This window comes from Lynx rufus, unplaced genomic scaffold, assembly GCF_022079265.1.
Source record: "Lynx rufus isolate CCGP_SWC_20201006 ecotype Redwood Valley unplaced genomic scaffold, mLynRuf1.p SCAF_7, whole genome shotgun sequence".
NCBI lineage: Eukaryota > Metazoa > Chordata > Mammalia > Carnivora > Felidae > Lynx > Lynx rufus.
In genome coordinates this window covers 12,544,515-12,568,103 of record NW_025814889.1, presented here as the reverse complement: position 1 = coordinate 12,568,103, position 23,589 = coordinate 12,544,515, and the positions used below count along the sequence as shown (strand labels likewise).

Genomic DNA, 23,589 nt, shown 5'->3' with positions numbered 1-23,589 from the left:
AGTGGACTACGAGTCCTCCAAGGCACAGGAGGGTGGGGGGAAGCAGTAAGAGTCACATCAATCTTTAGACTCAAAAGGGCCAGTGACTGCACCTTGTTCCAGGAAAATTTCCAAGTGGCACAGAATTTTCCTAATGGGGTTTGAATGATGTTGTTAGTCTTTTCTACTAGTCCCGGAGGTTGAGGACGATACGGCAAAGGCGCCTCTGAGGTGGAGAAAGGACTAGGTGGCCAGGAAAATGACTTCCAAGGTCACTGTGCAAAACAGGGGGACGTGCCACATGTAGGGATGATGTCTACATATAATTTTTTTGCTACAAAACTGGCAGTTTGTTGACAAAAAAAGCTTCTACTCAGTGAAAAACATCTAGACTGTGACCAATATGTATCTGTTCACTTGTTCTTAACGATTATGTTTATGTTAGTCATGAAAATTTCTCAAGACCTTAAACAGCTGGCCAACATCTTATCTTTCTGGCTAACACATTTTGTAACAGAGATGACACGAATTTAAATAACTAGTAAACACGCGTAGAATAAAAGTTGTTTCCTACATTATATTTAATGCTGATAACTCTGAAGACATTACTATTTTAATTACCTACAAACCTGAGCCTTTATTTACTGAGGATTTATCCTAGGTCACACGAACTTGAAAAATATGTGTGTTGTTTTTCTATTTGTGACAGTTTTAGAATACACCATTTAATAAGTACTTCTCTTTAAGCAAATTAATTAAAACTCTTTTACAAGTTTAGCAATACCGCCCAGAGCCAGAAAAATGTCACGCATTTACAACATCGATCCCTAGACACATAGATGGATAGAGATCCTAATCGCTTTTGTTTTAAATTTTAGCCACGAGACAAGTATGATCATGCAAAACTCATTCATTACTAACAGAACAGTTGGAATAATTTCAGGTTACCTGCTCAGACAGCCAAAGCATCTGTAGCGAAGACATTTAAGATGTTCATTGGCCTAAGTTCCAAATAGCCTTTCCACCCCCCACCCCAACCCCTGTCTGATACAAATGACCTCCCTGAAGTTTGCATTTCAAAGAGAGGACCTATCAACGAAGTTCCTGCAAGTAGAACATTCCCAAGAAGAGTTTTGTTTCTTAAATCCAGATCTCTTAAAATACCTGTAGGCCTTCTGAAATGAATGGAGAAGGTTTGGAAATTGGTAAAAATGGTAAGTGGGATTTGCATTGCTACTACAGCTACCTTTGTTCTGATCAAGACTTGATTTGTTCTAAGACAGGGACCCCTGTTTTTAATTCCTCAGGAAATTGGGTTGCAACACAGGCCAACCCACCCATCCAGCTACATTATCTTTGGTTTGCTTCTTTCTATCAAGGAGATCTTCAACTAGGATGGAAATTCAACGATTCATAATGTTCTACATTTACACCTTTGTCTCTGGCTTGTTCTAGTAATGCTTCAGAATGTTTTTCTTTACCTCTGGGTACATAGTTTAATTTTGGCCTAGAGGAGAAAGTTCCCAAAGAAGTTGCCATTAGGCTCTGATGGTGACTATGCGCTTTCAATTTGGCCAACTTCTGATCATAGAGCTGCTTAAAATCGTATCTTGTCAGGTTTGAGCTCAAACCGTAAATATTCCTGGTAGTATGGAACAACGCCATGGACACACAAGGTGTCCTCAGAGAGGGCACAAAGAACACTACTCTCGAGATCTAGAGCCACTCCCAAAGATGACCAGAACAAAGACAGCCCATTCCCAAGCACTGGCAGTAAGCATTGGAACCCCAACCGGAAACGGAGTTCAACCGGCATTTCTGCCTGGCCACACGCTGGGGTTCCCAACGTGATGGTTGCCAAGCCAAGCCCCCAGGACACAGGAAGGCACCAATTGCCCCAGGGAGGGAAAGGGTCAGTAAGCTGTGGGTCTGGAATTGGGAAGGAAGGGACGTGAAATCTTACCTTCCTCTCTTGAGTGGGCCACAGTAACTTGGGAGAGCAAACGCAGGTAAGGATTCTTGCCCTTCTTTTTCCAGGATTCCCATCTGTAAGCTCTGGAGCAAGTGGGGTTCAAAGTACAGAGTGTAACTTGTGCATCTGCCAGAACTTGACAAGGGGTCCCTTTAATTTTAGTTTCCCCTTAGCTGCTCCAGGAATGACTGGTAGTGGTTACAAGAGAATCCCTCAGAATCCCGTCAATCCTGTGAGAGGCCTGTATGGGGGCTCTCCTTTGACACATTGGTGTGAGTGTGGTCATGTCTCTTCCGGGTGGGAAGACCATTCAGACAGAGGATTAATACTATGAGTACTCGGGTATAGAGGAGGATAAAGGGGAGTTCCAGGAGTCCCAGCAGTCATATGGTCTCATTTTAGGTACCTCTTGGGTCTTTAACTTTTCATTACCCTTTTGCAATCAATCTTTCAATGAAGCAGTTTGGGGATCTTGAAGCCTTCTGGAGGCTTCTGCATGCTGACTGAAATAGGTAACCCGTTCTGTCTGTTTCATTTGGGAACCCTTGCATTCAAGTGCACTTCTTAAATGAGGGAACTTGTCTAACTGGCACATTCCTTGTAATGACCACTGCAATTCCAAGTTGTCTTCAATACTGCCGGTCTGTGTGCTTGAGAGATCGTAACTTTTTTTTTTAGCATAAAACCATTGGAGTTTTGGGGTGAGGGTCACCCTTAGAGCATTGAGATGCCTGGGATCCCATTTTGAGAGTCTTCCCCAAGAGCACCGAATACTTAGGGTGCGGACTTGGGTTTTGTTTGACAGTGTGCCTTTCGTGGGAAACGTCCTCTTCACGGAGGACAGCCTTTGCCCTACTTGTCTGACCTATGACCTGGTGTCCCTTGTTGCACGGAATCGTCTCGTGGGTGGCAAGTGAGCTGCTGTGAAACTTGCTCGTCTGTCCGCGCCTTATCCTTACACAGTGGTCTTGTACTTTGGAGAAGGCGGTCCCTCCTGGCAGCGTCTGTGGTCCAACAGTAAGTTCACTGGCTTGAGGACAGGAGCCATTCCGGGCAGATGTTCACTATGCCGGAGAGAAGTCTCAGTCTCCGGTAAATCAGGCCCTTCCAGGAAATCGGTCCAGTTTTCAGTTCCCTTCTCCTGAGGACACAGGCATGAGCTTCTCCGTTTCATTTCTTCCGGTTTCATTTTAGGCTGAAATCCTTTCACACAACAGCCCTGGTGATTCTAGCTTGCTTTATGAACATCTTGCCGTCTTTGTAGTCACGTACAGCTTCTGGGACCTACTTCTTAGACATAAAAGCAGTTGTGCCGGCAGGGGGCACACTCAATTCTTTGGAACCGGAGGATCTCATTTCGTCGCCTAAGCCTTAGGTTTGTCAGAGACAAGTTGACAGTTAAGAGGGACGTACCGCTGGGCTGGGAATCTTGCGGTGTTCCACCGTGTACCTCACTGGGTGGAAATTTTCTTGAGGTTGGCGGGTGACCTAGTGTCCATCTAGGCCATTCCGTAACCAGCTTATAACGGTCATCGAGTTGGGTGGCCACACGCTCTAACAGCTTTTAGGTGCCCACCGACTTTCCAGCTCTGGTTTCTGAGCTGCCCATTAACAACAGATTTATTATTCCTTTACCTCGTGTGCACACTCACAGACCCGCAGTGAGCAAGGAGAGGATACTGCGCACTGGCCGGGACAAGGCCTGACGTGCGCACCACCCGTGGTCCCCAGCACACAACTGTGGACTGAGCGAGCGCACGTCAACGGTGGGCGCCGCGGGCTAGCCGAGGGCTGGGGACTCAGGTTCCAGGTGGAACCAGCTACCAGCTCAGGCTGAGCAGCTAGGCCCTGGACTGGGGTCGCAGAGTGAGCAAGGGCTGAGGACTCGCCCGGCGCCTCCTGGGAGTCCAAACCGAATGTTACCGCTGGACTGGGCAGCCGATTCGATGGGGAGCTTAAGGCCAAGAGGGCAGAGCTCGAAACCGAGAGGTACTTACCCAGGGCCCCCAGAGATGGTGACAAAGAGAACTCAAGGGGTTTGCAGGTACCAGGTCTCTGTTTCTCGTCCCTGAAGCTGGCTGAAGTCCTCTTTGCATCCCGCGGCCGCCACCAAACTGTCAAACAAAATTCAACTGAGTAAATTTTACATTTAAAATTTTAAAGCTTGTTGACTTTATTCGGTCAAGTTGCAACCACACTCCTTGAGGAACTACAGACAAGCGTCCCCCGTCTTACAAACCCAGGCTCTACAGGAACAGTAACACAGCTCTGGAAGCAGTTCCCAGCCCACCCCATTTCTTACCAATCCCCAAACCCCCCTATTCATCTCCAAAAGCTTTGCAGATATTTTAAAAGATCAGGATTTAAGAAACAAAATCCTTCTTGGAGAAACTTGCCTTCTTCCCCTGTGTCTTTGAGATGGAAATGCTCTGTCTGGTCTCCTCCTGGAACTATCCCGAAGCCCAGTTCTTTGACGTGCAAACTTCAGGGAGGTCATTCCTGCCAGGAGCAAAAAGCTAGGGGGGAGGCTCCTTAGGATTAAGGCAAATGTCTTCTCTCCAGCTGGCTGAGCAGGTAACCTGAATTTATTCCGACTTCCAGAAACACAGTTTGGATCCAGCTGTTCTTCTAGAAACGGATGCATTTTACAGGCTCATGCCTGTCTCGTGCTTCTGGGCAACAGGGAGCTGGAGCTTTCTGGTTCTCTAGCTCCCCTTCTGCTTCCTGCTCCCACCAAGAACTGCCTTCTCAGGAGGAAGCCCATCCTCCGGGTGTGAGGGCCACGTGGCCTGGCTTGGGCCTCTGCCCTGCTTTGAACCAGTGACACTGGTGGGTAGATTCGACTTGGCCCGCTTGCCCACCCTGGGGAGAGTGGAGGGCACCACCAGGACGAATGTTAGGGAGGGACCGTCCCCCAAAAACACTATATGCCCCCTGTGGGCCACCTTTTCCCAGAAACACTTTCTCAGTCCCTCAGGCACCATGGCAAGAGTCAGTGTTGTCAGCTTGGAGAGGGAGTTTGCAGGATGGGTGCGATCGAGTTAGGCCTTTACCGCTTAAATATCGGAACAGATCTCCGTGGCCGGCATCCTAAGGGCCTGGATGGCACTTTTGCTTCTGAAAGCGGCATTAACCCCACTGTATTTCAGGCTTTAAAGGCCACAGTGAGCCACAGATGCTTGGAGTTTTCCAACTTTCATGGTTTTGTGTTTTTTTTTAAGTTGGTTTCTTTTGAGAGAGAGCAGGGGAGAGGGAGGGAGAGAATCCCAAGCAGGCTCCCTACAGCCCTCCTCAGGACCCTGTCTCTCAAACCATGAGGTCACGACCTGAGCCGAAATCCAGAGTCGAATGCTTAACCCACTGAGCCACCCAGGTGCCCCTTTCAGTGTTTCAAAAGCCCGATGAGAAACATTTACAAAATCCGCAATGCCTTCAGCTCTTTGTTCCTAGAGAGGTCAGCGAATTGAACAGAAAAACGGGTTCAACTGTTGGTTCTTACAAACTGGCTCATGGGGCTGCTCTTTAAACTCACTGCTCCCTGCACCGTGTTGGATTAGGGTCTCTTCACACATCCCCGCCCATAAAGCAGCACCAGCAGCAGGGGAGGAAATCAGCTTCCGCCACATATGCGGAATCCTCGTGGTGTTTCCAAAGAGAGATTTCTACCCCAAGATGGGGTGTCAACCCCGAAGATCCAGCAGTAAAAACACAGAGCTACTAACCGGGCATCACAGACCAACATCATTCACAGGAATGTGGCTTCAGCAGCTGGAGGGTCAAGGCCCACAGTTCCATCCCTGTAGGAGTCCGTACAAACATCCCAGAAGGTACTACGAGTTACGCTAAGAAAAAGGAAAGAGCACACAGGCAACACCAGGCCCCTTTGTGCCGTTTCTGAACCGAGTAGAGTTGAGCCGTGCCAGCCAGCACTGGGCGGGTGGGCGGGGGGGGGGGGGGTGGGGGGTGGGGGTTGAGTAGAGGCCTTCACCTTCTCAGGCTGCAGGGGCTGTTCCCAGTCGCTGAGCCAGCCTCTGGGCACCTGCCTAGCAATGCTACCCCTTGGCCATGTTCATGGACGTGAAGTTTGACCTTTATCTTGCCCCGAAGGAGCCAGTTTGGGATGAGAGAGGGGCTATTTTTCCTAGAAATGATTGTCGGCTTTAGTCCATCTGTGTAACTATATGTAAAAATTACTTCTCAACCTACATGACAACTTTTTAAGAAGAGTTTTGTTTTCAGTTTAGTTGACTATGTGTTTTCCATGCATTTTGATAATCAGAAAACAATGCATGTTACTTAAACAGCACCGATGGGGAACGCCTGGGTGGCTCAGTCGGTCAGGCGTCCAATGCTTGGTTTCAGCTCAGGTCATGATCTCCCCGTTGGGAGGACAGGATCGAGCCCAGCGTCGGGCCCTGCGCTGGCAGGACGGAGCCTGTTTGGGATTCTGTGTCTCTGCCCTTCCCCCGCTTGCATGGTCTCTCTCTGAAAATAAAAAGTAAAGAGCACTGATTCAAAGACTGTTTAAACCACTTTCAAAATACCACGTGTTTCACGATCGGGAAGCCTGACATTTTGAACGTGCTTCTCTGATAGAATAAAAACCCATGGTTACGCCTGAGGCCTCCTGGAGCAGAACCGAATCAGCTGTGCTGCGGGAGGAAGAATCCCGTGGAATCCAGCTCTGGGGAGCTTTGGAAGCTCCCACGGCGCAGGCTCGCCCCTAGACCCGCTAAACCGGCATCTTGAGGGCAGGACCCGAACGGGAGTACCCTTGAGAGTTCCCAGGTGATGCTGGCACGCAGCCCAGTTTCAGAACCACTGCTCCGTTTTGCTCCATCACGGGCGTTCAAGGCTTCGGTCTCCTCGGTGTGCATTTTTTCCCCCATTTGTGAGCACCTCGTCCATACTCGGCACCAGTTAGGCCCAGTTCCTCATGCACAGGGAGGACTACCCATCAGGCTCAGCCCCCGCCGAACTGAGCACGAACTCCTGAACTTCGCTCTCCCCTAACCACCCCCTTCTCCTTGCCTTCCCTGCAGGAGCTACGCTGATAGCTGTTTCCTGGATTCCTCCCTCTATCCAGAACTAGCCGACGTCCAGTGGTACGGGCAGGAAAAAGCCAAGCCCGGGACCCTCGTGTGAGCCAGCCGGCCTCAATCTGACCGCCTCAACGCCATTCAGAGATCACCTCACTGCCTCTCATTTGCCTTACCCAGACGCACTGTCACCCTGCACCAGCTTCGGCCCTCAGCACTTTTTTTCTCCCGTCTCCGCATTCCCTTCACCCTCAAAAACCTGACTGAGGAGACATTCTGGAAGGTTCCGGTCCCACTGTGTGTCCTCTGGCTCTCTCGCCCACGGAGAGCCAGGCGCCAATCCTCAACGGCACCTTGGTGGCTTCCCCCTGCCGTGACAGCCCCCAGGCCGGGAGCCATCAGGGAAGGTAACAGACATCAAACTCCTGTGGACAGGTGGCATTGGAAGAGAACAGGAAAGGGGACTCGAGTACAGGGTGATCCAGAAAGACGATGAAGCTATGGTCGGCCTGCACTCGGTGAAGAGGATGCCTCGCTCGCTCGCGCGGGGGAATATGGGACTCCGTTGACACTTGAAATAGTCCCGGGGGGGGGAGGGGGGAGGGGGGAGTGGCTGTCGGGGGAGGGGGAGAATGAAAAAGGAAGCTTAACATGTCAGAGATGCATCCGAGGATCACAATCAGTTCTATGCTGCCAAAGATTTAAAAAAAAAAAAAAAAATTAAAAATAAAAAAACAAAAAAGGGGCCAAGGGGAAGACATTCTTTCTGCAGTGAAACCTTTTAAATTCTCAACGGCTCCTACTCATCACAAGTGCAAGCCCACCACACGTAAATGGTTTCCCCCTCTCTGTCCCTCTCTCCCACCGTCCCACCCACTGTCTCAGGCCAGAGCCCGGAGAGCTAACCCAGCTGCGGCCCCAGATCCCTGGGAGTGTGGACGGGGAGGAGCAGGTCCGCCTGGTCTGTGCGGGAGGGGGGGAGGGGGGGAGGGGGGGAGGGGGGCGGGGCTTCCCGTCCGACCCACCACACAAAGCTGCTTTTCTTTTGGGATCTGTAGGAAATGGAAGGTGGTGATCGCCAAGCGCTTCTCTCTCATTAAAACCACCAGTAAAAGCGTGTCCTGTTTTGCACAAGGTGTTACGTTTTTCTTTTTTACGGGAAACCAAGGGAAAAGCACATGGCCATCCATTCGAGTGTTCTGACCGTTGTGGCTCATTTTCTATTTGTTAGCACTTGTGTGACAAAGAGCTCAGACCCGACTTCGACTTCTCTCGGCACCCGGCTACCAATGTGTCACTTATTCAAAGAACCCAACTATGCCCTTAGATTTTTATCCCGTGTCTCTTAGGCGGAGCAGGGGTGGGGGGGGAGAAAGTCCCGGCTCCCAGAGGGCCCGTACGCCTACAGCCTCGTCAGCTACCTTGATGTACCCGCATTCGTCTGCAGACACCAAGAGAGGAAGAAAGAAGAGAGAGAAAAGGTGTGTGGGAGCTGCACGTTTACATGTGTTTTGAGCTCTGCTTAATACACAACCGGAAAGCCATCTATCTTCAAAGGCCTCAAAAATACTTTTATAATGATGAGCGCACACTCTTCGTTGGGTTATTCCAAATGGCACAAACACGGTCTCCACAGAGGGGGTACGCTGTGCTTACTGGCACAGGTGGGGGGGGGGGGCGGGGGAGGGGGCGCTTTTTCTCACTTGTAATGACTTCCTATTGCAAAGGCATTTTGACAGCCAGGGACAGGAGCCGGGGTGGGGTAATTTTTGGGCAAACAGAACCACAGTTAGCTTTAGCGTAAAAAGAAAAATCTTTGTTTTTTTTATGTATGTGTAATCCGAGAGTAACGAGAGACTCTACCAGACCAGGAGGGTAGGATGGACACTACAATGAATTCAGTGGCAGTGCTCTCCTTCTGCTGTAGCTTGGAAAGCACTGTGGGGTCCCACTGAGGCTGGGACCGCTCTGGGCAACTGAGGGCCTGGTGTCCCCTCTCCGTGCACACCAGCTCTGAGGTGATAACAGCTGGAGAAAGGGACATCCTCACAAAACCTCTGGGGAAACCCTGCAGGAGAAACAAAACTGGTTCCAATGCCATGAAGTGATCGTGGGGAGGGAGGGGATGGGGTTTTCGTTGCCCTTATTTTGATGATCAATCACAGCTACAGCCCGCAGGTTTTCTTCCTTCCCCATTCAGAATATTCTGCACCGGGCCATCTTTCTTTCTCTCCAGTGACACACAGATAATCAAACTGAACTGTGTGCAGCAGGGCAAGTCAAGAGAGAAACCGAGGAGGTGACAAGGTTACGTGGCTGCGGGGTGACCAGCACGTACCGTAGTTTCAAATCTGGTCTGACGTCCATCGGATCACGCTTTGAGCCCAGTTGGGTTTACGAGGAATGAGAGACGAAAATTCTTCCGCAACGCTTGGGTTTTGGATTCAGGAGGCAGCGAGGAACGGGGTGGGAGGGAAATCCAGTTCAGACAAACACCATTACAGTCTGGTAGTAAAGACGGAGATTAAGTCAAACAGGTTTTACTGTTGAGCTGCGTTCAGTTACTACAAAATGTACATACTGTTAGTCCTTTGAGACCGACATGATTCATGACCAGTGTGGTGGGAAACAATAGCTGTTTTGTACAAGCACTTGCAAGCTCTTCCCAGATCCCGATTTCTTTAAAAACAAAGTAAGATGGAATATAAAGCCCCTGGTCTGATATAAGCCCCTACTGGATTCTTGGGATACGTGTAAGAAATTGCCTGTTTAGCCTGAAGACTGTTGGGAACACCTACATCAGACTTTGTTGTGAGACAGGTGGATTTTTTTGTTTTGTTTTGTTTTATTATATGCAGTGAGTGTTGAAACTGTTAAAATTCCGATTTGTTTTCATTCAGTGTTAGTTCTAAATATAGCAAACCCCCCTCCAGGTGCTATCAGATGACCAGTTACTGCTTAGTTAACTAGGTGTAAAGTTTTACATATACATTAATGTCAATAGTTTATTACACGTTGTGTAAAATGGACTCTAGTTTAATAATGGGGAGAAAGGATTAGGTTGCTCCTGAAACTGACTGTAGAGCATGTAAAATGATTTTACTGGATTCTGTTCAACTGTAATCAATGAAAAGGATGTATGTTGTAGACAAAGTTGCAGAATTAAAAAGAAATCTGCTTTTAATTTATTCTTTTTGTATTAAGAATTTGTATAGTACCTTTACATTTTGCAAAACAGTGTTGTCAACACTTATTAAAGCATTTTCAAAATGAAAAGATCTTGGCTGCCTCTCGGAGATTTTGTTTCTAAGCGGTCCGTGCTTCAACAGGCTCCGGAAGTCTGTAATTCAGGTGCCTTTGTCCTCCTCGGTTTTTTTTTTTTTTTTAAGTCAATCTAAAGCTGATACCCTCACGGTCTTGCTAGATACAGAAGAGCTCAGTTTGTGTCGTAGAGGCTAAGTCTCCCTTTCTCTAATTGCCTTGTTAATTATACAAAGACGACGTATTCTCAATGATGTGCTCCTACCACCAAAAAGGATTAGACGTTAGATGTCAGTCTCTGGCTACATGAGCATGTGTCTCACTGTTCCTTACAAGTAGTTACCCATACGCAGCATGTGCCGGGCCTGGGTCCTGTCCCCACAGAATGGCGGAACCAACGCCGAGGCAATCCGGGCTTTGGGCCATCCTTAGTCTCTCTGTGGTCCCTGGGTCTGTGGAGGAGGCACAGGACCCATCGGGGAGGCAGGCAGGATGCTCGGGCTCTTTACCAGCACTGCTGTTGGCCCTGCACTCACACCACAGCTCTCGCTCTGTCACCACCATCTACATCACGTCACCGAGGCAGCAGCCAGTCGGGCCCGCAGGCGCAAGGAGCCAGCCCCCTGCTGAAGGACAAAATGGCAACTGGCTGACTTTCGTAGAGACCGCACTGCCCTTGCATCCCTGGTCCCCTGACCCGATGTGCGTCTCTTCACCAGCAGGAGACGCTAAGCCCGGAGGCCAAGAACACCCCCTGGACGGAAAGCTCTTGCTGAAGCATTTGCCACCAGAGCGAGCTAACGCCTGCCAGAAATGAAAACAATCCCCAGAGGAGGTGAATGAAGCACGTCGGAGGCGAGCCCATGAGGACATTTTACACTTCCTAAGCCTTTCCTTGGGAAGGCAACCAGGGCCTCTGTATCTCAAGATAATCATCACTAACGTCAAACAAACAAACGGAGATATTCTGTAAGTCTTTTACATGTACACAGGTCACGGCTCAGGAAATAAATTCAGCATCTCGTCATTCAGCTCTGACCATCCCACGAAAGCAACTGGCACGCAGGAAGACAGGACTTGAACATTTCTTTTCCTGCTTCTCCCCACCTTTTACACCACACGCGCGCACACTCCCCTTTCACAGTGCTAACAAAGCAATTCCAAACAGCTATTATGTTGGTTACTAGAACACAAACATCCACAAATCCCAGTAGAAAGCATTAAAAATAGCCAGGGCTGTGGCCGCTTCCTCCCAAAATGCCAGTTCAAAAAAGCTCACGCCTAAGATTCTCTCTAAAGCGAGCGTCGGAGAACCGCCGGTGAGGGCGAGCAGAGGCCCTTCGCTGCACGTCGGGGAGGAATCCAGCTCTTCTCCAGCTCACACGCACACAGATGAGACACAGGCACACAAGCACTGCGCGAGGGGAAACGAGGTAGCCCAGCAGTAAGCAGACGGAAGGAAGAGGAGAAATCGAGGTGTGTCTAACGGGATCTCCCTGCCGGCCTGGTCCGAGGGGCCGGCCGGCGGAAGACGCGGCAGAGAAGGGGGGAAACCCTGCTCCCTCTCTCGGCCTGGCGCGAAGCCTCCCCCAGCCAGCCACTGCCTCTTCAGATAGGACCTGAAAGGCCTGGCTTGCAACGCAGGAGACTGACCGGTGAGTTGACACAACTCATACATTTACAGTTGCACCAAGATCTTTTTTAATCAGAAACCCATTTTTCTCTCCATCAACTATTATCCCTACAACCAAGTGAGTTCCTTTGGACTTTCATTCGTTCATCCGTTTTCTATGAAACCCGCTGCCATCAACCTTCTATTTCCCCCATTCAACCAAAACCATTCCTGTTGAGGTCAAGGACGACTCCCTACAGTCCCAAATGCAACGGTAAATTCCTGCCGAGGTCAAGGACGGCTCCAACAGTGCCAAATACAACAGTTAATTCTCTGTTTTCATCCTACATGACTTACCGGCTACATGACACAGTGGGTCCCCTCGCGTCCTTCTCTGGAATGCCAGCACATGGCATCCTCCCGGGTTTTCCTGCTCACGGCAGTCAGTCGGGGCTCCTGTTTCCAACCTCCTCGGTAGTTTTCATCTCCCTGGCGCCCCAACATCGGCCCGTCCCGGCTCTATTCTCTCCCCTTCACCGTCCCCCACTCTTCCGGTAGCTGGCCTCTGCTCTCACGGTTTTAAGTGTCATGTAGGGGCTGACGACACCTGTGTTTATCCCCGTGTCCCCGAGCTTGGACATCTTCCTGTCAACGTCTCCACCTGGAGATGATCTAACATGCTAGCATGGCCAGAACTCACGCTCCTACCTTCCCCCTCCAAACCTGCTCCACCGTCTCCTTCTTCGGCTCAGCCACAGGCAACTCCAACCGTCCAAGGCTCGGGCAAAAATCTTGGGATCATCCAAAAGTCTTGCAATCACCCCTGGAGGACCATCCGCTCATTCCTTCTCACCTCACGTCTGCAGCAAACCAGAGGTGTGGAATCCCTGGCCCGCAGAGATTTCTATTCTATGGTGAGTGGACGGAGGGAGAAAATAAAAAGTACATTCTAGAACACACTAGCAAGTGCTAATAAGAAAGCAGGCTCGGTCAGTGGTAGCTACCACTCAGGGCAGGGAAACAAAGGCGGGGGAAGGTTAAGACCTAGAAGCATGAAGGAGGTGCCCTGTGGAGCAGGGAGTCAACCCTTCAAGGAGAGGACCCAGTGGGTGCCCCAGGCACCTGGCGGGACCCGCAGAGCCGGGATTCAGGCCCCAGAAGAGGCGGCACAAGCCTACGATGCCGTGATCTCCGAGTGCTGGTTCTCCAAGCGTGGAAGACTGCCGAACGGAACCATTCCTCCTTCAGCAATTAGGTGGCCCTGCTCATGCTCTGTCTCTCTCAAAAATAAACATTAAAAAAAATTATTAAAAAACTGTATAAAGGACAAAAAGCCACAAGTACCTTTTAGGCCCACGTGGGCATAATGTGAGTCCCAGACTCATAATGGGAATCAAAGCTGATTTTGCCGCAAATAACGAAGTCACAAGCACATACCTTCTCAAGTATCTTTCACATCAGTAACAAGTATTTAGGACTTTTCCCTCTCAAAGCCGTTTGTTACTCTAACAAAGACCTGGGGATAAACACCAGAGAGAGACCAGAGCTAGATGCTTCCGTCTAATAAGCCGGGTGACAGAATTGCCCCTCCGGGCCAGAAGCACTCCTCTGGGTCTCCAGCACCCGGTGCTCTCTCTAAACTGCCTTTAACATCAGTTGGATGAAGGGCTTCTCTGCAGCTGAGATGACCGGGGGCCCACATCCACAGACTCACGCACAGGAACGCGGGTGCATTTCTGTCTTGGCAGGATGTGGCAAAGCCCCACCTTACTGCAGCTCAGACAGGCGCACCCCTAGAGCACCGTCACATACCTGCCACAAGTCTTGATTTTGTAAGCCAAGAAATCTGAGTAACGTCTGTATTTCTTAGGGGCTGAATTCAGCAACATATGTGGGAACACCCTGAACCGGGGAATTACCCCATACTCCTCTCATAAAACAAGAGGCCACGAGGAAGACCGCTGTGATGCGTAACTGTGTCAACGTGGCTGGTACACAGGGTGCCCAGATGTCTGGTTCAACATTATTCTGGATGCAGGCACCTGGGTGGCTCAGTCAGTTAAGTGTCTGACTCTTGGTTTCAGCTCAGGTCATTATCTCATGGTTTCGTGACTTTGAGCCCCTCCTCAGGCTCCACGCTCGCCTTGGGATTCTCTGTCTCCCTCTCTCTCTCTGCCCCTCTAGCACGTGCGCTGTCTCTCAAAATAAATAAACTTGGGGGGAAAAAACCCACATTATTCTGGAGGAGATTAATGTCTGAATCACTGGACTGAGTAAAGCAGATGGCTCCTCGCAGTGTGGGTGGGCCTTGTCCAATCAGTTGAAGGCATGGGGAGCATGCTCACACATGCTCCCTCTCTCAGCCCCACTTGTTGAACTAGGGTATTGGTCTTCTCCTTTCGTCAGACTAGAACTTACACCATTGGCTTTCCAGGGTCTCAAGCGTTTGGACTCAGGCTGGAATTTCTACCATCAGCTCTCCCAGGTCTCTAGCTGCAGACAGCAAATCATGGAACTTTTCAGCCTGCGTAAATATAAGTAGATCTCCATCTCCTATCGGTCTTTCTCTGGACAACCTAAGAAAGCAGCCCAAGGCTTATACATTGACCCCACGACACCACCCACGACCAACTCTGCTATCTTTAGCACCTATCTCTCATCGTCATGATTGCAGGACAGTGGCAAAGCCTCGGAGACTCAGGAGCACTTTCCAGAAAGGAATACAGGACGGGCAGAAGATGTCTGCCGGCCAAGTCTGTTCCTTTCTCTTAGAAAAGCAACAGCTTTCCTGGAATTCCCACCCAACAGACCTCTCCTACATGGGCTACTGGCAGAACATGTCACATAACCAACCCTAATTTCAAAGAGTCATAAATCAGCAAGTAGCTTTAATTATGCACACTGCAGCTCTGAACAAATGAAGCTTCTATTAGCAGAGAGAGGAGAATGAAAGCAGGGTAAGCAACCCGCAGTGTCTACACCACACGTAGACGCATCTTAACTTGCACAGCAAAGGAAAAGAAAATAGCCAAGTCTTAGGTAATAACCTAATAAAACTAAAGTTTAACAAAAATACAAAAACTCACTAGATTTCCTCTCTCTCAAATCCTATACTCTTCAGGCACACCAATATGATGACATCATCCATCAAGAGAAAAAATTGCAAGAAGAATGACACATATGATTTATATAAAATCTGGCAAAGACAGCCAACAAAGATTATGTTAACATCTGAGCTAGTTATAAAATTATTTCCCCTTCGCATAAAAAGTAACCTAGCACAGAGGCAAGCCACAGAGTGGGAGAAGTATTTCTAACACGTATATCTAGCAAAGGACTCATAGCCAGAACAAAGAAATGGAAATCAGTAAGAAAAAGGCAGGCAGTTCAATAGAAGAAATGGACAAAAGTAAAATCTTGAATGGAAACTTCACAAAAGAGAATATCCAAATGGCCAGTAAGCACGTAAAAATGATGCTCAGCTTTATCTGTCATCAGGGAAATGCAAATTAAAGCCACAATACAATACCATTTTCATCCACCAGAAGGGCTAAAACAAGAATGACAGGATATATCATGTGTAGCCAGGATGTGGAGGACCTGGAACTTTCAAATCCTGCTCGTGGGAGTGTCAAGGGTGCAAGTCCTTTGGAAAATTCCTTGACAGTATCCTGTACAACTGAGTATGTACATATGTCCCAGACATTTCACACCGTGGTGTATACCCATATTCACCAAAAGATGCATACCCAACATTCATACAATTAGAACCAACTCAAATGTCTAACAACAGTAAAATAGATAAATCATGGGATGCAGCAATGAGAATGAACAAACCAGAACCATACACAATGAGAATGAGGATTAGAAACTGTCACAAACAGGGGCACCTGGCTGGCTCAGCTGGTTAAGCATCCAACTCCTATTTCAATTTATTTTTGAGAGAGAGAGAGAGAGAGAGCGCGCGCACGAGAGAGGGAGACACGGAATCCAAAGCAGGCTCCAGGCTCTGAGCTGTCAGCACTGAACCCGACACAGGGCTCGAACCCACGAACCACAAAATCATGACCGAAGCGAAAGTCGGACACTTAACCCACTGAGCCACCCCAGCGCCCCAAGCATCAAACTCTTGATTTCAGCTCAGGTCCTGATCTCACAGTCTGTGGGATCGAGCCCCACATCGGACTGAACACTGACATCATGGAGACTGCTTGGGATCCTCTCTCACCCTCTCTCTCTTCCCCTCCTCAGCTCACACACATGCTGCGTCTCTCAAATATTAAAGGGGCGTCTGGGTGGCGCAGTCGGTTAAGCGTCCGACTTCAGCCAGGTCACGATCTCGCGGTCCGGGAGTTCGAGCCCCGCGTCGGGCTCTGGGCTGATGGCTCAGAGCCTGGAGCCTGTTTCCGATTCTGTGTCTCCCTCTCTCTCTGCCCCTCCCCCGTTCATGCTCTGTCTCTCTCTGTCCCAAAAATAAAAATAAACGTTGAAAAAAAAAATTTTTTTAATTAAAAAAAAAAATATTAAAAAAAAAAAGAGAGAGAGAGAAATCAAACATAAAGTAAGTCAAATATACTGAGTCCATTTATAGATGAGCAAATTAACAAACAGACAAAACTAACCAATGTGGGGAGTGACTGCTAATGGGTATAGAGTTTCTTCTGGGGCTGACGGAGTGTTCTGAACTTAGATTAGTGATGGTCCCACACCTCTGAACATTCTAAATCCACCATATACTTTAAATTTTAAGGTATGTATATTATGTAGCAGTAGAGGGTTGTTTTGTTTTGTTTTGTTTTGCTGTAATGATGTGAGACGCTAGGACCATGGTTGGGACTAGAAGGGGGCATGATATTTCTAGGGTGTTAATAACATAATCTTTCCTGACTTAGGTGCTAATTATTTTGGGAGATGCTCACATTGAAAGACTTACCATGATATGGTACTCTCTTGATTTGTACCTTTTTCTCTGTGTTATACTTTGCTTAAAAATTTACATGAAAAGAAATGCAATCTAGCCCTGAGTCTAGGGAAATAATCTTTAAAGGGCTGAGCAGCAAAGGAAACAATCAATAAAACTAAAAGGCAACCAACAGATTAGGAGAAGATATTTGCAAATGACATATCAGATAAAGGGTTAGTATCCAAAATCTATCAAGAACTTATCAAACTCAACACCCAAAAAACAAATAATCCAGTGAAGAAAGGGACAGAAGATATGAACAGACACTTTTCCAAAGAAGACATCCAGACGGCCAACAGGCACATGAAAAGATGCTTAATGTCACTCCTCATCAGGGAAATACAAATCAAAACCACAGCGAGATACCACCTCACACCTGTCACAATGGCTAAAATTAACGATCGAGGAAACAACAGATGTTGGTGGGGATGTGGAGAAAGGGGAACCCTTTTGCACTATTGGTGGGAATGCAAACTGGTGCAGCTGCTCTGGAAAGCTGTATGGAGGTTCCTCAAGAAGTTAAAAATACACCTACCCTACAACCGAGCAACTGCACTACTAGGAATTTATCCAAGGGATACAAAAATGCTAATTTGAAGGGGCACATGCACCCCAATGTTTAGAGCAGTGCTATCAGCAATAGCCAAGGGGCACCTGGGTGGCTCAGTTAAGCATCTGACTCTTGGTTTCAGCTCAGTTCATGATCCTACTTTCCTGAGTTCAAGCCCCAAGTCAGGCTCCATGCTGAGATACAGAGCCTGCTGGAGATTCTCTCTCTCTCTCTCTCTCTCTCTCTCTCTTCCCCTCCCCCACTCACACTGTCTCTCTCAAAATAAACTTAAATAAATAAAATAACCAAAATATGGAAAGAGCTCAAATGTCCATTGACTGGTGAATGGAAAAAGATGTGTTCTATACACACACACACACACACACACACACACAGGAATATTACTCAGTGATCAAAAAGAATGAAATCTTGGGGCGCCTGGGTGGCGCAGTTGGTTAAGCGTCCGACTTCAGCCAGGTCACGATCTCACGGTCCGTGAGTTCGAGCCCCGCGTCGGGCTCTGGGCTGATGGCTCGGAGCCTGGAGCCTGTTTCCGATTCTGTGTCTCCCTCTCTCTCTGCCCCTCCCCCGTTCATGCTCTGTCTCTCTCTGTCCCAAAAATAAAATAAACGTTGAAAAAAATAAAAAATAAAAAAAAAAAGAATGAAATCTCGCCATTTGTAATGTGGATGGAACTAGATGGTATTACACTAAGCGAAAGTAGTCAGTGAAAGACAAATCATCATATGATTTCACTCACATGTGGAATTTAAGAAACAAAACAGATAAACACAGGGGAAGGGAAGGAAAAATAAGATAAAAACAGAAGAGGGAGGCAAACCCTAAGAGACTCTTAAATACAGAGAACGACCTGAGGGTTGCTGGAGGGGAGGTGGGTGGGAGGATGGGCTAAATGGGTGATGGGGATTAAGAGGAGGGCACTTGTCGGGATGAGCACTGGGTTTTATAGGTAAGTGATGGATCACTGGGTTCTCTTCCAGAAACCAATACTACACTGTACGTGAACTAACTTGAATTTCAATTAAAAATAAATAAAGGGCCAAAGCAAACCCTCAACAGATATTTGATGCATACTAGACTCTGTATCTTTCTCTACCCCAACCCCACCTCTGGGTTCTCAGTTATTTTATACCTTGTTTAACCTTGCTTTACACAACTGACAGCCAGCACAAGGTGGTCGTCTATCCACACTGCAATCACACGCGGTGTTGTGGTTTTTCTCCCCTTGGTGGACAGACTCTTCATTTGAAATCTAAGAATTACCGCTTCAGAAGGATTTAGCATTTAAAAGGTTCTAAATTTTCTATGCTTCACATTAACCTCGAACGCAGAGTGTGATCTCTACACCTCCATATTTAAAAAACTTTTTAAAAATTTTCCTAAATATGTTTAATAATGTATTGTTATTATGTTAAACCAGCATAACTATGCTCTTAAATCCAAATTATCTGTACATGAGCAGTTCTGGGTTAAAACACTTTTTAAAATTAGAGTCCCTTTGCTCTGAATTCATCTGCCAGCTCATTTTCTTCCTTAAGTGATACTTCCTTTTAATCAGTGGTTTTCAAACTGCCAGTCACAAGGCATTATTCATGGGTTTGTCAACCAGTTTAGGGTCACCACCACCATGTTTTTAAAAGAAATACAAGAGAAGACTCTGTAAGTGCTTTTGTTTCAATTATATATGCATTTAGGTACCTATGTGCTTGCACGGTTTACTCTGAGTGGTGGTCGGGAAAGTTCCAAGTTTTAACTGTCCTACCTCACAGGACGACAGAAACTCTAAGACAGGCTCAGACTGCAACGCTAATGGTTGGCAATTTCTCCCAAGCGCTTAAGGAAGAGCAGTTGGAGAGGAAAGGCACTTTGGTTTGGGCAAGCTGTCAACCTGGGAGTTCAGAAAGGCACGGGGGCGGGGGGGGGGGGTGGTGAGGGCGAGTGGGGGAGGGGGCGGGGGGGAGGGGGAGGCGGAGGGGGGCGGGCTGTGCGAATGACACTCGCCCACTGCCGGCAGAAGCTTGGTGAACGCTTCTGATCAGGGTCACTGACAATACTCGAAAAGAAGCTCCAAACTTCTTAGCTGCTCTCCACGGTGAAAGTTCGTGCCAAGCCTGAATGCTGTGAGGAAAAGCCGAGAAGGCTATTATTTCAAAGCTGGTGCCTGAAAGTGGGGAGGAGAGACTCCACAAAACCAAGTGGCCTGCTTCAATAGAGTAATCACGATGGATTATTAGTTCAAGCAAGCTGTACAAAGGACCCTGGAGTTCACAATGGGGAAAAATAAGTAAGTCATCAAAGCTTTTATAGTAGACTGTTTTGGTAAATGTAAAAAACATTTTTTTTTTTTAACGAGCATGGCTCCGAAATCTTGAATGGGTCAGCTCACACCACATGGCTGCCGCCAGCCGCACTGCAGTCCCCCTGGATATTCTCCACCACCAGAACTTATTTTTAAATTTCAAAAGACTTTAAGGACACCGTTAACCATCGAAGTACTGGCGTGTGGTTATAATTCAGCCAATCGAGCTGCGGAGTCTGTGATGAAAACCAGTTGCCATAACAGTGTTCCCATAGCGACCCTCGGGGGACCGAAGCTGGCTCCTGACGCTCTGGACAGCTGGAAACTCTTACATAAATATGCCGTGAGAAAGTGCTTATAGTTCAAGACTCGCGGTATGATTCCATACCGTGCATTTCTAGTCCGCGAGGGGCTTCATGGGAGTATCCCCGGGGAGGCACATCTTCAAGATTCAAAGGAAACAGCCGCACTGAAACTTAACGCTCCCCTTTCACTCGAACTGCCCCCCGAAGTTCTCCCACCTTCCACCTTCTATGTTAAGAAGCATTAAGAGGGGTGACTGTGTGGCTGAAAAGGGGCCAGCGATAGGAATCCCCAAATTCGAATCTACCAAAGACTCCGAAACACTTTGCTGTGGTCTTTTCTAAGCTGCTTCCTCTCAGAATAAATTATTCCTTTCTTTCAAATAAAAAGACAGTTGTATTTCTAAAGTATTTACTGAGGTCAAAACCCAAGGCAACCTGAAGTGTGAGAGCAGGTCCAGAAGTCACCAGAAGGAAGCACTTAACGCTAAGAAGCCCTGCCATCAATCCTATTTCCTATTCCTCCAAATTCCCACTGAGTTCAGAGCCTGCAGCAAATCCCTAAGCTCTGTGACCAGGGACAGCTGCCTTCGTTAGCCCTGGTCTCTTGGGGCCTCCCCCTTCTTCTCTGGAGATCTGGACCATCCTCATTCTCTCTCAATCATGTTTGGCCTCAACTTTATTTTCCTAACTTTCCCCAAAGACCGAAAGCAGAGCCCTGCCTTCCCGACTGCCACAGGCTCTGTGTTGCAATGCTGAAAAACACTGCTTGGTCTTTACAGTTGGCAAGAACATTCCCAAGAAACGCAGTAATACTTCTGAGAGAAAGCCAGCATTTTATTAAATTTGAATCCAGAGACACAGAACTCCTTTGACAGGAATCTAGGCTGGCAATAATGAGGAAAGGGAAAGAACAGTTACTTCAGGACTATGATTGATTTTTAAAGGATGCCTTTATCGTTTTAAAAACAGCTAAAACCAGAATATGTAGTATCTGAACTAAAACCTTCATGATTTGGAGAATGCGGGAGGTCACTATTCTATAGAGCCACATGATTATTTGCACTTAACAGAAGACCTTTAATTTCAGGGAAATGGAAAACTTTTCTATGAACCTGCTTCCCTCTACCCAAGCCCAAAATGGTTAATATTCACGGGACTGTAGAATGTCACCATTTTTTTTTCAAGCCTTCTACCCATACTGATCAATTTTAGAAGGTACTGGTGTCACATAATACAGTTTCTTCCTTATGTGGAAATGTTAACAGCAAATGGGAAGACAACGTTAAATTAACGGACTACCGTGCTGTGGCCTGACGTGAATAAAGAAAAGTAATCTGGGGAGTGTTCATGCAACACTATTTATCAACAGGCCCTACCCAACACGATACAACTGAAGTCTAGACTAGCGTCCTATGTTCTGAGAGTCTGTCTGTCATCTGCTCTAGAGTAAGCTCCCGTAAGTTCTAATTAATTTGATCGTAAGAAATGGTTTCCAAAGTGGGGAGCGGGGTAGGGAGTAAGCCTGATTCAATCAGGGCAGTGGGCTTCAGCCCCCCTGTGCAAAAATACAGCAGACACGATCAGATAGGCACGGCTATACACCGGCGACCAGGAGTGGCTTTCAAGCCTTCCCAAAGGGGCCAGAGGAGGGGACCGCGCCTCTGTGTGCATCTACACGCTTCTACTGCTCCGCTGACCCTGGCTCCTACCGCATCCTCCCCCCTTTTCAACTGAGCACTCGCGGAAGGTGGGCGCGGTCCCGAGCCCGGACGGAGGCCTAAGCCACAGAGCCTTAACGAACGTGTCCGCTACGAAGGCTGCTGCTGCTACCACCACCGTTACTGCCGCCACCCTTCTGTGAGCACGCGCGGCCTCTCAACGCAGGCCTCGCCAAAGCTACTCTGGCTACACGCTAACGACCAGGACGCAACGACCAATATTCACGGAGGTCTCATTCGCCAGGCAGTGCGCTAAGCATTTTATTTCACTTTAACACAACGGCGCTCCAAGATGTATACTACGCTTAGTAACTACCACTGCAGACAGGGAAAATGAGGCTGAGGACATGAAGTTACTCGCCCACGGTGGCGCGCTCGGGGGGCGGAGCGCTGGAATCTCCAGCTTGGAAGTTGTGGCTTGGGAGCCCCCGCCTGGCTGCCGTCCGATGGCGCCACTCCACCAAGTCAGGTGTATTCCGCTCACCCACCTTCCTCCGGGAACGGAGTCCTCTCGACTTCCCGGGCATAGCCATTCGTCACCATGATCTGGGTAGGACACCGTGAGCTTCAGAAGTCCTCATCTGAGGAAAATCAGACCCGTGACCTAGGACTCGGGCAGTAACAAGGGTCCCGGAATCCCGCTCCTCTGCCGGGCAGCTGGCAGCTGGGAGCCGCAGTCCTCCGCGGGCCCGGGGACGGCGACACGGGCAGGCAGGCCTATTCTGGGAAGAACCAGTGGCATCAAAATGTCCCCATCCTTGGCTGGCTTGACAATCCATTTCCCCACCTTGAACCTTGATGCACTGGGTTTATGTAATTTAAACTCCTGTTGGGATACCATCTTTTTCAAACTTCTATTTCCTATTAATTCTATCTGTCCCAAGTGATGACGAACATTAAGATTTACACTCCTTACGAGGCAAAAGCCTTGAAATGCCAGAAAACAACACTCCACAGTGATAACATTTACATTCAAATTCTACTGCAAGATGGCAAAAGTTCAGCAACATTTAAGGACTATAAAGTTTCATTAAATGGTTCCATATTTTCATTGAAATATATAAAAATATCTTTTATAAATACTCCATAAAAGACAATGTGAAAATTACCATATTTTACAGAAATAATTAAGTCCATCCTCAAATGTTCCTTTATAATCACCTGCCAACTCTCAGGTTTAGAGGGAAAAAGTCATTTTAAGCCCCCTTCTGTGACAGTTGTCTACACATTTAAATTACGAGGAAAAGTCTTCAGAAACTTAATTTTTTGATTAAAGTAAATGACACAAAAATCAGTTTGCAGCCAGATGTGATATGAGAGCCAACGCTGTTTCTTAAAACCAAGAGGACTGCATTAGGTAGAACTCAAACTCAAGAAACTCCTTTTTTCTTCTCCCCTCATTCCTGTTGGTAATTCCAGAAGTCCGTCCCATGCTCGCTTCGGTTTCTCGTCACTTATACGCCACACACAGATTTCACAGCGCATTGTACTCCACACATTTTGATGGATCTGTAGGGAAGTGCTTCTGGCAGATGGTCATTAACCTCTTCAAACCCTAAGCAAATAAGGAAAATAAGGACTGGTTATGAACTAGCATTCTTAATTGCCCTTCTCAGTACTCAATGGTTTACCAGAGTCTCCACTCCAGTGTAGCAGCCCCCAGCAAGACCACTCAGATGCACACGCAGAGAAATGTTTGCTCACGTGCATCCAAGAGAAGCACAACACCTTCACAACAGACCTGCTCGTAGTAACAACAGAGCACTGGAAACCCAAATGTCCGCAAGAGGAGAATGTGTGAATATGGTCTAGTGTGGCCACCAAAGGAACATGTAAAAATGAACTAGCCAGAACTCCAGCAGGTTCCACC

At 47.9% G+C, this 23,589-nt stretch overlaps 2 protein-coding genes across 14 annotated transcripts in view; one reads left to right on the top strand and one right to left on the bottom strand.

Annotated features, from left to right (window-relative positions):
* Positions 1–7,578, top strand: part of FRMD4A (FERM domain containing 4A) — a 217,079-nt gene extending 209,501 nt beyond the window's left edge. Inside the window, exon 23 of the mRNA XM_047066791.1 lies at positions 6,994–7,578. Within this exon, the coding sequence (XP_046922747.1) occupies positions 6,994–7,096 (103 nt within the window). The 3' untranslated portion in view covers positions 7,097–7,578. The remainder of the gene's footprint in view (positions 1–6,993) is intronic.
* The window catches only part of PRPF18 (pre-mRNA processing factor 18), a 76,979-nt gene that overhangs the window by 5,699 nt on the left and 47,691 nt on the right, over positions 1–23,589 (bottom strand). For 3 of the 13 annotated variants that reach the window (XM_047066804.1, XM_047066800.1, XM_047066792.1), the window contains 6 exons: positions 22,208–23,274; positions 14,282–14,387; positions 10,585–13,379; positions 9,329–9,495; positions 3,949–4,065; positions 1,943–2,034 (listed from right to left, as the gene is read on the bottom strand). In XM_047066804.1, the coding sequence (XP_046922760.1) occupies positions 23,194–23,274 (81 nt within the window). In that variant the 3' untranslated portion in view covers positions 1,943–2,034; positions 3,949–4,065; positions 9,329–9,495; ... (1 more) ...; positions 14,282–14,387; positions 22,208–23,193. Of the gene's footprint in view, positions 1–1,942; positions 2,035–3,948; positions 4,066–4,351; positions 4,451–6,398; positions 6,437–9,328; positions 9,496–10,584; positions 13,380–14,281; positions 14,388–21,955; positions 23,275–23,589 lie in introns of those variants that run through there. The other 10 variants (XM_047066794.1, XM_047066795.1, XM_047066797.1 and 7 more) reach the window with 10 other exon arrangements.